This window comes from Mesoplodon densirostris, chromosome 3, assembly GCF_025265405.1.
Source record: "Mesoplodon densirostris isolate mMesDen1 chromosome 3, mMesDen1 primary haplotype, whole genome shotgun sequence".
Classification (NCBI taxonomy): domain Eukaryota; kingdom Metazoa; phylum Chordata; class Mammalia; order Artiodactyla; family Ziphiidae; genus Mesoplodon; species Mesoplodon densirostris.
Genome location: NC_082663.1, coordinates 122,487,391 through 122,501,801, shown reverse-complemented (window position 1 = coordinate 122,501,801; position 14,411 = coordinate 122,487,391). Strand labels below are relative to the sequence as shown.

At 41.6% G+C, this 14,411-nt stretch overlaps 1 protein-coding gene across 3 annotated transcripts in view; it reads right to left on the bottom strand.

Annotated features, from left to right (window-relative positions):
• The window catches only part of ARHGAP26 (Rho GTPase activating protein 26), a 494,532-nt gene that overhangs the window by 102,021 nt on the left and 378,100 nt on the right, over positions 1–14,411 (bottom strand). For all 3 annotated transcript variants that reach the window (XM_060093555.1, XM_060093556.1, XM_060093557.1), the window contains one exon: positions 8,175–8,334. In XM_060093555.1, the coding sequence (XP_059949538.1) occupies positions 8,175–8,334 (160 nt within the window). The remainder of the gene's footprint in view (positions 1–8,174; positions 8,335–14,411) is intronic.

The following is a 14,411-nucleotide window of genomic DNA, read 5'->3' as shown; positions in this document are numbered from 1 at the left end:
CTTTTTCCTTCTCTTCAAAAAAGATGTTTTATGAGGAAAGAGAAACTGAATTTTCTCACCAGGAAGAAACTCACTCTCTTCTAAATGTCAATTTTAAAAACAAAGATGTTTTCCCTGTTTTAGACACTGATGAGTTAGCTCTCCATACTGAGGCTTACAAAGGGTATGTGAGGACTGAACTTGTCACTACCACCAAATGTTGCATGCCCCCTGGTTATGTAAAAAATGGCAGTTCTGAGGAGAAACAGAAGACCATTGACAGAACCAAGAAGATTTAGAAAACATAAACAGACCAATCACAAGTAATGAAATTGAAACTGTAATTAAAAATCTTCCAACAAACAGAAGTCCAGGACCAAATGGCTTCATAGGCGAATTCTATCAAACATTTAGAGAAGAGCTAACACCCATCCTTCTCAAACTCTTCCAAAAAATTGCAGAGGGAGGAACACTCCCAAACTCGTTCTATAAGGCCACCATCACCCTGATACCAAAACCAGATAAAGATATCACAAAAAAAGAAAATTATAGACCAATATCACTGATGAACCTAGATGCAAAAATCCTCAACAAAATACTAGCAAACAGAATCCAACAACACATTAAAAGGATCATACACCATGATCAAGTGGGATTTCTCCCAGGGATGCAAGGATTCTTCAATATATGCAAATCAATCAACGTGATACACCATATTAAGAAGTTGAAGGAGAAAAACCATATGATCATCTCAATAGATGCAGAAAAAGCTTTTGACAAAAGTCAATACCAATTTATGATAAAAACTCTCCAGAAAGTGGGCAAAGAGGGAACCTACCTCAACATCATAAAGGCCATATACGACAAATCCACAGCAAACATCATTCTCAATGGTGAAAAACTGGAAGCATTTCCTCTAAGATGAGGAACAAGACAAGGATATCCACTCTCACCACTATTATTCAACATAGTTTTGGAAGTCCTAGCAACGGCAGTCAGAGAAGAAAAAGAAATAAAAGAAATACAAATTGGAAAAGAAGAAGTAAAATGGTCACTGTTTGCAGATGACATGATGCTATACATAGAAAATCCTAAAGATGCCACCAGAAAACTACTAGAGCTAATCAATGAATTTGGTAAAGTCGCAGGATACAAAATTAATGCACAGATATCTCTTGCATTCCGATACAGTGAAAACGAAAGATCAGAAAGAGAAAATTAAGGAAACAATCTCATTTACGACTGCAACAAAAAGAATAAAATACCTAGGAATAAACCTACCTAAGGAGGTAAAAGACCTGTCTGTGTCGAAGGAGACACAAACAGATGGAGAGATATACCATGTTCATGGATTGGAAGAATCAATATTGTGAAAATGACTATATTACCCAAAGCAATCTACAGATTCAATGCAATCCCTATCAAATTACCAGTGGCATTTTTCACAGAACTAGAACAAAAAAATCTTAAAATGTGTATGGAGACACAAGAGACCCCGAATAGTGAAAGCTATCTTGAGAAAAAAAAAATGGAGCTAGAGGAATCAGACTCCCTGACTTCAGACTATACTACAATGCTACAGTAATCAAGACAATATGGTACTGGCACAAAAACAGAAAAATAGATCAATGGAACAGGATAGAAAGCCCAGGGATAAACCCAATCACCTATGGTCAAGTAATCTATGATGAAGCAGGCAAGAATATATAATGGAGAAAAGACAATCTCTTCAATAAGTGGTGCTGGAAAAACTGGACAGCTACATGTAAAAGAATGAAATTAGAACATTACCTAACACCATACACGAAAATCAACTCAAAATGGATTAAAGACCTAAATGTAAGACCAGACACTATAAAACTCTTAGAGGAAAACATAGGAAAAACATTCTTTGACATAAATCACAGCAGTATCTTTTTGGATCCACCTCCTAAAGAAATAGAAATAAAAATAAACAAATGGGACCTAATTAAACTTAAAAGCTTTTGCACAGCAAAGGAAACCATAAACAAGGCAAAAAGACAACCCTCAGAATGGGAGAAAATATTTGCAAACAAAGCAACTGACAAAGGATTAATCTCCAAAATTTACAAGCAGCTCATGCAAGCTCAATATCAAAAAAGTCAAACACCCCAATCAAAAAATGGGCAGAAGACCTAAATAGACATTTCTCCAAAGAAGACACACAGATGGCCAAGAGGCACATGAAAAGATGCTCAACATCACTACTAGAGAAATGCAAATCAAAACTACAATGACATATCATCTCACACTGGTCAGAATGGTCATCATCAAAAAATCTACAAACAATAAATGCTGGAGAGGGTGTGGATAAAAGGGAACCCTCTTGCACTGTTGTTGGGAATGTAAATTGATACAGATAGTATGGAGAACAGTATGGAGGTTCCTTAAAAAACTAACCACAGAACTACCATATGACTCAGCAATCCTACTACTGGGCCTTTACCCTGAGAAAACCGTAATTCAAAAAGACACATGCACTCCAATATTCACTGTAGCACTATTTACAATAGCCAGGGCATGGAAGCAACCTAAATGTCTATCAACAGATGAATGGATAAAGAAGATGTGGTACATACATACAATGTAATATTATTCAGCCATCAAAAGCAATGAAATTGGATCATTTGTGGAGATGTGGATGGACCTAGAGTCTGTCATACAAAGTGAAGTAAGTCAGAAAGAGAAAAACAAATATCATATATTAACGCATATATGTGGAATCTAGAACAATGGTACAGATGAACCTATTTGCAGGGCAGGAACAGAAACACAGACGTAGAGAATGGACGTGTGGACACAGCGGGGAAGGGGAGGGTGGGATGAATTGGGAGATTAGGTTTGACATAAATATACTACCATGTGTAAAATAGATAGGTAGTGGGAACCTGCTGTATAGCGCAGGGAGCTCAGCTCGATGCTCTGTGATGACCTAGATGGGTGGGATGGGGGGTGCTGGGAGGGAGGTCCAAGAGGGAGGGGATATATGTATACATATAGCTGATTCACTTCGCTTGTACAACAGAAACTAACACAACATTGTAAAGCAATTATACTCCAATAAGAAATGGGGGGGAGGGAGTATGTTCACATGTTAAAAAAAAAAACAAAAAAAAAAACGCTGAGCAGTTGCAGCCACTAATAAGAAAGGGGAGCCTCTCCAATGGGAACTACATGCAAACCTGCCAGTGATGGGGAGTGAGGCATTCTTGGCGATCATCTGCAAAACCGGCAGCCCACAATTCCTCCCACGCCTGTGCATGCACACTGCTCCTCCCATCCAGAGGTGGGGTCTATTTCCTGCCCCTTCAAACTGGCTGGACTTGTGACTTGCTTTGACCAACAGAATGTAGCTGAAGTGACACTTTGTCTATTCTAGGCCTAGGATTTCAGAGGTCTTGCAGCTTCTGTGTTTGCCCTCATGAGTTTGGCCTAGACTACTAAATGATGAGAGATCCCATGGAGAGATAAGGCATGTGGAGGAGGACCAAGGTGACCCAGCCAACAGCTAGTACCAAGGTCCCAGACATGTGGAGTAAGGTCATCTTGGATCCACCAGTTGCAGTAAAACCACTGCAGCTTGGAACACACATGAGCCCTCCCCAGATTTCTGGTCCACAGATTTGTGAGCAAAAAAAGTCATTGCTGTTTTACGTCACTAGGTTTGTAGATGATCTGTTATAAAGCAACAGATAACTGAAACAGACAACTGGAACAGACACCTTATGGTTCTCTCTCTCTCTCTCTCTCTCTCTCTGAGTGGCTCCAAAGGCTACATGCCTGGGTTTCTATACCCTCCTTCTGTGCTGTCTTCTACTTATTCCTGGGTCCCTCCCAATTTTATTCCAAGGCACAAAGTACACATCTTATGTAAAATATTCTTAATAACACGAGAGAGAGTATTATACCACTAACTGTGGGAGACATACAGTTAAGACCTGTATTAGGGCTTGTTCAAGCAAGGGGCGGGCATTTGCTATCAAATGCTTGTTGGGGGCCAGGATGAAATGCTGCTGTTGGAAAGCATTTCTTCAAGTGAGGTTTCAGGATTTTGTCCAACTTCCGACAGTAAAGTTAGAGAAGTAGTCACTTATGACATTGGTGTGTGCATTATGTCTCTAGAAAATTACAGCCAAGCCTAAGGGAATGCTCATTAAATACTGTTAACTAAGGTCTTCATACTGTGGATTTTAAAGGAAGATGACAATATTCACCTGAGGACAAAAACATGCTCTGTTGAGGGATAATGTTAAATTCCCTTGGCAGGAAATTCCTCCAAAGCACTATCTCCAGAAAGCCAGGGGCTCTCAGGGCGTGGCCATGTATGCTTTGGGTTCCTGTGAGGTGAACATCACAGGTTTCCAAAGGAGGCTAAGGCAGCATCTGCTGACTTTATACCAGATCAGGCCTGAAACGACATTTGAAAAGGAGTCAAACTGCCTTATTCTAAGTTGTTTTTACCAGAAAGGCAAACCTGATGAATATTAATGACTTTCTTCCCAGAATCATGTACATACGCAGGTCTTGCATATAACTTTGGCCCATCATGGATCCCAGGTTAAAAACCTCTATCATGCTAGTACACTAGCTCCCTCAGGACTGGAGACATACACTCTGCTGCAGCCTTCATCCTAGGAATGTTTCCACTGACACTCCTGCACTGGCTTCCACAGGAACATAAATCTCGCTGTGAATCATCCCACTCTCTCACAGAGACTAATGAAGAACATATAATGAAGCACTGTAGTACTCTTTTAATATGTACCTCACCAGATACACAGCATAGAGGAACATAATTTATAATCCACCAAATCAGATGAGTATTTTCACCAGTTCCTGCCCATATACTTGCAGGCCTGGCCATGCATTTCATATTTCATTTCTATTTCTATATTTTGTGCTCAAGGCGGGATGGCTGCTTGTTTACACAAGTTTCAATATTGTTATTAGCAGTATCCGGTCTTTTTTCTATCACACTACTTTTGAATGTTTTCTGGCTTCAAAGGCCCAAGGACACCAAAAAACAATTAAGGTTCAAAAATCATTAGATGTTACCTGCTATAAGCTCGTACATGCCCCTTAGGGACATGAAACATAATCAAACTCCTTAGAAATCTGTCTCAACATTTAAGATTATTTTATTTAACAAAAGATTAAGTTTAAAAATTATCATTTTGAGAAAGGGGCATATGTGACACTCAGAGGTGGAATTATGTTCTATTTTCAGAGAATTCTGTTGAGATTGCTAAAAACAATGGTTTACAGTTATTGACACTTACTCCTTGCTGGATTCTTGGCTAAGTCTTTTACGTAAATCACCTTATCTAATCCTCACAACAAAGCAGATGAAGGGAGGTGGCTCACTGGCTAGCTGGTCATCAAACTTGCTTCCCTTTGCTCTGCACAGTTGGGTGCTTTCCCAGCCTCCCTTGCAGTTGGATGGGGTCACATGACTGAGTTCTGCCAATGGAACGGCAGAGAAAATAAGGAAAGCATCTTCTAGGCTTGGCCCATATAATCTTACTCAATCCTCCTTGCTCTCTCATTTCCCCCACCAACTAGTCGATTGTAGAGCTCTGCAGAGCAGAAGGCAGAGCTACAAGATGGAAGGAACCTGGGTTGCTGAATCACGGTGCAGTATCCCACTCCCAGAATACCCACAGTAAACTGGTATGTGAGCAAGAGATAAACTTCTATTGTCCTGAGTCACTGATATTTTGGGGTTATTTGTCACAGCAGTTACACTGTACTGAAAGTACTTTTATGAGCATAGAGAGGCTGAGTAATCTGCTCATGGTCACACAGCTATTAAGAGGTAACAGATTTAAATCCGAGTGGTTTGTTTGTAGGAAAAATGTTATTAACTGCTATTTGATTATATTTCTTTTTTCCAAGTTAATTTTCATCATACATAACATAATCTTCTTTTATACCTGATTTACTATATTTGTGGGAAGTGGCTGGACAGAGTCCAAAGTTTGAGAGAAAGAGAAGATAATTTCTTCAAATAAATTATCTGATTTCATATCTCTTTATTAACCATGTAAGAAAAAGGCTATGTTGTTTACACAATTTTGCAGGAGGCCTCTGTTACTCTGTGAAAGTTTATATTCAGAGATTCTTTAGTAATTACTAATGCTCTATAACAACTTATCCCTCAAACTTAGTGGTTTAAAACATTTAATATCTCTCCCACTTTCTGTGAGTCAGGTATTCAGGAGAAGCTTAGCTCAGTGGTCTCTTATGTGGTTGCACTCAAGGTGTCGGCTGGGGCTATATCATCTGAAGGCATGACCATTCACTTCCAAAGTGGATGACTCACACATGGCTGGCAACTTGGTCTGGTTGTTGGTAGGCAGCCTCACTTTCTCTCCACTGGGCTGTGTGACCACCATCACAACATGGTGGCTTGCTTGTCCCAGAGTGAGCAAGTCCAGAAACCAAGGCAAATGCGACGAGGTCTTAGGACTGCTCATAGACCATTATTTTTGCAATTTCCTATTGATCAATTCCTACTGATCACATTGGGATCAGTGCCGGTTGCTTATTCACAGTTGGAAGAGGATACACAAGGGAGCGACTACCAGGAGACAGGGGTTACCGGGAGCCACTTTGGAGGTTAGCTACCACAGGAACCCACCCATTCATCCAACACATATGCACTGAGCGCATACTGAGGAACTGGGGACAAAGCACAGAAAAAAACAGACTAAAGTCCCTGCTTTCATGATACACACATTCTACAAGAGGCCAGAAAGGCAACAGGTATAATCAATAAGTAAATTATATAGTATGCCAGAAAGTGGTAAGTGCTACGGAGAGAGACAGCATGATCAAAGGGAGGGGGAATGCTGGGGTTGAGACTGTTCGCAATTTAAAATAGAGAGATGTCGGTGGGCCTCACTTAGGCTTGAAGGAGGTGAAGAAGTATGCCAGGAGGAAGAGTGTTCCAGGCACTGCAAACGGCAACTGCAAAGCCCTTGAGGTGGGAGTGTGTGCCGTGTGCAAGGACCAGCAAGGCAGTCGAGGTGGCCGTAGGAGGGAATTCAAGGAGAGGGCTGCAGGAGGTGAGACGGGGCAAGTAACAGAGGGGAAAGCAGAGACCCTGTAGGGCATTTCAGGCTCCTGGGAGAGCTCTGACTTTCACTCTGTGAAATGCGAAGCCACTGGACGGTTCTTAGCAGACAACTGATACTCTTCGATCTAACACTAAAAAAAATCTCATTCTGGTGGCTGACATCGGAATAGACAGGCCAAGGGTGGGAACAGGGAAACAAATCAGGAGGCTCCTGTAAAAATCCAGACAAGAGCTGATGATGGCTTATTTTGGTGTGTCATCAGTGCAGGTGGTTAGTGGTCAGATGCTAGATTTATTTGGCAGGTGACCTAGTGCAATTCATTCACCTTTCTAGGTAAACGTTTTATTTAGGAGGAACAGCATTTTTATTATATCCCAGCACCTTGGGCTGTCAAATGGTGCCCTGCAGGTTCTGAGAAGCTTCAGAGGGATGTGCTACCAGGAACTGAGGTGGGACAGATGGGTGGAGTTTCATGTCCCCCTACCCCAGTTTTTAAGGGCAGCTGTGTTGACATACTTCATTATGTGGGGTGAGGGCAACCTTCTTAAGACAGACCAGAAACTCCAATGCCCTAAAAGAAAAGACAAACGCCCCCCATACACGCACGGTATGAAACAATACACCATTTATAAAACTATAAGGAAACAATAGGTTAGGAAAAATATTTGAAACACACATGAAAATAGTTTACTATTCTAATGTTTTAAAAAAACTCAAAAATTCATCAGAAGACAACCAAGTAAAAAAAAAATGGGTAAAGGGCATTTTCAAAATGAGCCTCCTAGTAGCACCTCCTTCACTGCATTGTTATGAGGTTAAAAGGACAGCATATATAAAGTGCTTAGCACACAGTTCCTGTTACAAAAGAAGTGCCTAATATGTTGTCCACCACTACCGTCACCACAACCGCCACTGTTGCCGCTGCTGCAATTCCAAGATGACCATCACCGCCACCATCACCACCAGCAACTCAGTCATCATCGCCACAGTGTAAAAGCCACCACCGATGTGAACCTGAGTCAACCCTGTAGGCCAGTTTCAACTCAGCTCCCCCCCAAGTAAATTCTCCACTTGTGGTGACCAATGATATATTACCTTTTCATGATTTTCTATTAGGATCTCAATGACAATGTTCTGAAACTTGATATCCATGATGGCTGCTACCGTTTCTTCCTGAGGACGCAGCAGGGTGGGTCCGAACACTACGCCAAGGTTTGCCACCGTCATCAAATTCTGCTTGTGGTTGTTAGCAACGCTGGTAGGAAGGAAAAGAAATGGCACAAATGAGAGAAATAGTGTATGAATGGACAGCTGACCTCCTGTACCCTTCTCATCTTCAGACGCCTCATCTGGTAGGAGCCAGATCTGGGGACATGTTTGGATGCCTCTGGAGTCCAAAGAGAGACTTTTCTACTCCTATTTTCGTCTACCAAAGGTTCAGAAATCTCCAGTGTTTGGGCTGTTTTGCTATTTCAGGATAGGACACTCCTCACAATTTCCATTTTGCCTAAAACAACCAACCAACCAACCAACCAAAGCAGCTTGCCTTCCAAAATGTGAACCTTTGCACATTTGAATCCCTATTCTGCAAATCCAGGTAACTGCTAATCCCTCTTAGTTACAACTTTTATACTTGGCTGCTGCTTAAACCACTGTGATCATTAGCATTTTCTCCAGCGCAAATATTAAAAACTCCTGAGGGCTTTAATACATTTGCAAATATAGGCCCAAAAGAGACCTAATTTTTTTAAATGGGTAGATCTCAGTCAGGACAGCACTTTAGGCTCAAAGTATTAAAGCCCCATCATATTAGACACGTGGCTTACATTAAGCCAAACATTTCTCCATAAACAGAAATAAAAATGCACTACTGTACATCCATGTATATGGCTGTGTTTATATTGTCACTTACTCTCAAAGTCCAAGGAACACACAGGGTCAGGAGTATTGGGGCTGAGTAAACTGCTAAACACATATGCAAATTTCTGGATAAACAAATACTCAAAACATATATCTGAACTCCACACCCAGGGCACCATGACCTAGCCATAAAATTTCATTGCTCATTCGCTGGTCCCATGTACAAAAATATACAAATTATCAGAGACTTCCGGGTAAGATGGCGGAAGAGTAAGACGCGGAGATCACCTTCCTCCCCACAGATACACCAGAAATACAGCTACGCGTGCAACAACTCCTACAGAACACCTACTGAACGCTGGCAGAAGACCCCAGTCCTCCCAAAAGGCAAGAAACTCCCCACATACCTGGGTAGGGCAAAGCAGAGAGATTCCCGCAGAGAGGAGCGGTGACGAGCGGCACTCACCAGCCCGAGAGGCTTGTCTGCTCCCCCGCCAGGGCGGGCGGCGCTGGAGCTGAGGCTCGGGCTTCGGTCAGAGCGCAGGGAGAGGACTGGGACTGGCGGCGAGAACTCAGCCTGAAGGGGGCTAATGTGCCACAGCTAGCTGGGAGGGAGTCCGGGAAAACTCTGGAGCTGCCGAAGAGGCAGGAGACTTTTTCTTCCCTCTTGGTTTCCTGGTGCGCGAGGAGAGGGGATTAAGAGCGCCGCGTAAAGGAGCTCCAGAGACGGGCGCGAGTCGCGGCTGAAAGCGCGGAGCCCAGAGACGGGCGTGGGACGCTGGGGCTGCTGCTGCCGCCGCCAAGAAGCCTGTGTGCGAGCGCAGGACACTGTCCACACCGCCCTTCCGGGAGCCTGTGCAGCCTGCCACTGCCGGGGTCCCGGGATCCAGGGGCGGCTTCCCTGGGAGAACGCACGGCGCGCCTCGGGCTGGTGCAACGTCACGCCGACCTCTGCCGCTGCAGGCTCGCCCCGCACTCCGTGCCCCTCCCTCCCGCCCGGCCTGAGTGAGCCAGAGTCCCCGAAGAGGCTGCTCCTTTAACCCTGTCCTGTCTGAGCGAAGAACAGACGCCCTCCGGCGACCTACACGCAGAGGCGGGGCCAAATCCAAAGCTGAGGCCCAGGAGCTGTGAGAACAAAGAAGAGAAAGGGAAACCTCTCCCAGCAGCCTCAGAAGCAGCGGATTAAAGCTCCACAATCAACTTCATGTACCCTGCATCTGTGGAATACATAAATAGACAACAAATCATCCCAAATTGAGGAGCCAGGAGTCAGTGCTGTGCCTCTGAGGTGGGAGAGCGAACTTCAGGACACTGGTCCACAAGAGACCTCCCAGCTCCACATAATATCAAACGGCGAAAATCTTCCAGAGATCTCCATCTCAACACCAGCACCCAGCTTCACTCAACGACCAGCAAGCTACAGTGCTGGTCACCCTATGCCAAACAACTAGCAAGACAGGAACACAACACCACCCATTAGCAGAGAGGCTGCCTCAAATCATAAAAAGTCTGCAAACACCCCAAAACACACCACCAGACGTGGACCTGCCCACCAGAAAGACAAGATCCAGCCTCATCCACCAGAACACAGGCAGTAGTCCCCTCCACCAAGAAGCCTACACAACCCACTAAACCAACCTTAGCCACTGGGGACAGACACCAAAAATAACGGGAACTACGAACCTGCAGCCTGCAAAGAGGAGACCCCAAACACAGTAACATAAGCAAAATGAGAAGACAGAAAAACACACAGCAGGAGAAGGAGCAAGATAAAAACCCACCAGACCTAACAAATGAAGAGGTAATAGGCAGTCTATCTGAAAAAGAATTCAGAATAATGATGGTAAAGATGATCCAAAATCTTGGAAATAGAATAGACAAAATGCAAGAAACAGTTAACAAGGACCTAGAAGAACTAAAGACGAATCAAGCATCGATTAAAAACACAATAAATGAAATAAAAAATACTCTAGATGGGATCAATAGCAGAATAACTGAGGCAGAAGAACGGATAAGTGAGGTGGAAGATAAAATAGTGGAAATAACTGCTGCACAGCAAAATAAAGAAAAAAGAATGAAAAGAGTTGAGGACAGTCTCAGAGACCTCTGGGACAACATTAAACGCACCAACATTCGAATTATAGGGGTTCCAGAAGAAGAAGAGAAAAAGAAAGGGACTGAGAAAATATTTGAAGAGATTATAGTTGAAAACTTCCCTAATATGGGAAAGGAAATAGTTAATCAAGTCCAGGAGGCACAGAGAGTCCCATACAGAATAAATCCAAGGAGAAATACACCAAGACACATATTAATCAAACTGTCAAAAATTAAACACAAAGAAATCATATTAAAAGCAGCAAGGCAAAAACAACAAATAACACACAAGGGAATCCCCATCAGGATAACAGCTGATCTCTCAGCAGAAACTCTACAAGCCAGAAGGGAGTGGCAGGACATACTTAAAGTGATGAAGGAGAAAAACCTGCAACCAAGATTACTCTACCCAGCAAGGATCTCATTCAGATTTGATGGAGAAATTAAAACCTTTACAGACAAGCAAAAGCTGAGAGAGTTCAGCACCACCAAACCAGCTTTACAACAAATGCTAAAGGAACTTCTCTAGGCAAGAAACACAACAGAAGGAAAAGAACTACAATAACGAACCCAAAACAATTAAGAAAATGGGAATAGGAACATACATATCGATAATTACCTTAAATGTAAATGGACTAAATGCTCCCACCAAAAGACACAGACTGGCTGAATGGATACAAAAACAAGACCCATATATATGCTGTCTACAAGAGACCCACTTCAGACCTAGAGATACATACAGACTGAAAGTAAGGGGATGGAAAAAGATATTCCATGCAAATGGAAACCAAAAGAAAGCTGGAGTAGCAATTCTCATATCAGACAAAATAGACTTTAAAATAAAGACTATTAGAAGAGACAAAGAAGGACACTACATAATGATCAAGGGATCAATCCAAGAAGAAGATATAACAATTGTAAATATTTATGCACCAAACATAGGAGCACCTCAATACATAAGGGAAATATTAACAGCCATAAAAGGAGAAATCGACAGTAACACAATCATAGTAGGGGACTTTAACACCCCACTTTCACCAATGGACAGGTCATCCAAAATGAAAATAAATAAGGAAACACAAGCTTTAAATGATACATTAAACAAGATGGACTTAATTGATATTTATAGGACATTCCATCCAAAAACAACAGAATACACATTTTTCTCAAGTGCTCATGGAACATTCTCCAGGATAGATCATATCTTGGGTCACAAATCAAGCCTTGGTAAATTTAAGAAAATTGAAATTGTATCAAGTATCTTTTCCGACCACAATGCTATGAGACTAGATATCAATTACAGGAAAAGAGCTGTAAAACATACAAACACATGGAGTCTAAACAATACACTACTTAATAACGAAGTGATCACTGAAGAAATCAAAGAGGAAATTAAAAAATACCTAGAAACAAATGACAATGGAGACACGACAACCCAAAACCTATGGGATGCAGCAAAAGCAGTTCTAAGAGGGAAGTTTATGGCAATACAATCCCACCTTAAGAAACAGGAAATATCTCGAATAAACAACCTAACCTTGCACCTAAAGCAATTAGAGAAAGAAGAACAAAAACATCCCAAAGTTAGCAGAAGGAAAGAAATCATAAAAATCAGATCAGAAATAAATGAAAAAGAAATGAAGGAAACGATAGCAAAGATCAATAAAACTAAAAGCTGGTTCTTTGAGAAGATAAACAAAATTGATAAACCATTAGCCAGACTCATCAAGAAAAAAAGGGAGAAGACTCAAATCAATAGAATTAGAAATGAAAAAGGAGAAGTAACAACTGACACTGCAGAAATACAAAAGATCATGAGAGATTACTATAAGCAACTCTATGCCAATAAAATGGACAACCTGGAAGAAATGGACAAATTCTTAGAAATGCACAACCTGCCAAGACTGAATCAGGAAGAAATAGAAAATATGAACAGACCAATCACAAGCACTGAAATTGAAACTGTGATTAAAAATCTTGCAACAAACAAAAGCCCAGGACCAGATGGCTTCACAGGCGAATTCTATCAAGCATTTAGAGAAGAGCTAACACCTATCCTTCTCAAACTCTTCCAAAATATAGCAGAGGGAGGAACACTCCCAAACTCATTCTACGAGGCCACCATCACCTTGATACCAAAACCAGACAAGGATGTCACACAGAAAGAAAACTACAGGCCAATATCACTGATGAACATAGATGCAAAAATCCTCAACAAAATACTAGCAAACAGAATCCAACAGCACATTAAAAGGATCATACACCATGATCAAGTGGGGTTTATTCCAGGAATGCAAGGATTCTTCAATATACGCAAATCAATCAACGTGATACACCACATTAACAAGTTGAAGGAGAAAAACCATATGATCATCTCAATAGATGCAGAGAAAGCTTTTGACAAAATTCAACACCCATTTATGATAAAAACCCTGCAGAAAGTAGGCATAGAGGGAACTTTCCTCAACATAATAAAGGCCATATATGACAAACCCACAGCCAGCATCGTCCTCAATGGTGAAAAACTGAAACCATTTCCACTAAGATCAGGAACAAGACAAGGTTGCCCACTCTCACCACTCTTATTCAACATAGTTTTGGAAGTTTTAGCCACAGCAATCAGAGAAGAAAAGGAAATAAAAGGAATCCAAATGGGAAAAGAAGAAGTAAAGCTGTCACTGTTTGCAGATGACATGATACTATACATAGAGAATCCTAAAGATGCTACCAGAAAACTACTAGAGCTAATCAATGAATTTGGTAAAGTTGCAGGATACAAAATTAATGCACAGAAATCTCTGGCATTCCTATATACTAATGATGAAAAATCTGAAAGTGAAATCAAGGAAACACTCCCATTTACCATTGCAACAAAAAGAATAAAATATCTAGGAATAAACCTACCTAAGGAGACAAAAGACCTGTATGCAGAAAATTATAAGACACTGATGAAAGAAATTAAAGATGATACAAATAGATGGAGAGATGTACCATGTTCTTGGATTGGAAGAATCAACATTGTGAAAATGACTCTACTACCCAAAGCAATCTACAGATTCAATGCAATACCTATCAAACTACCAATGGCATTTTTCACAGAACTAGAACAAAAAATTTCACAATTTGTATGGAAACACAAAAGACCCCGAATAGCCAAAGCAATCTTGAGAACGAAAAATGGAGCTGGAGGAATCAGGCTCCCTGACTTCAGACTATACTACAAAGCTACAGTAATCAAGACAGTATGGTACTGGCACAAAAACAGAAAGATAGATCAATGGAACAGGATAGAAAGCCCAGAGATAAACCCACGGACATATGGTCACCTTATCTTTGATAAAGGAGGCAGGAATGTACAGTGGAGAAAGGACAGTCTCT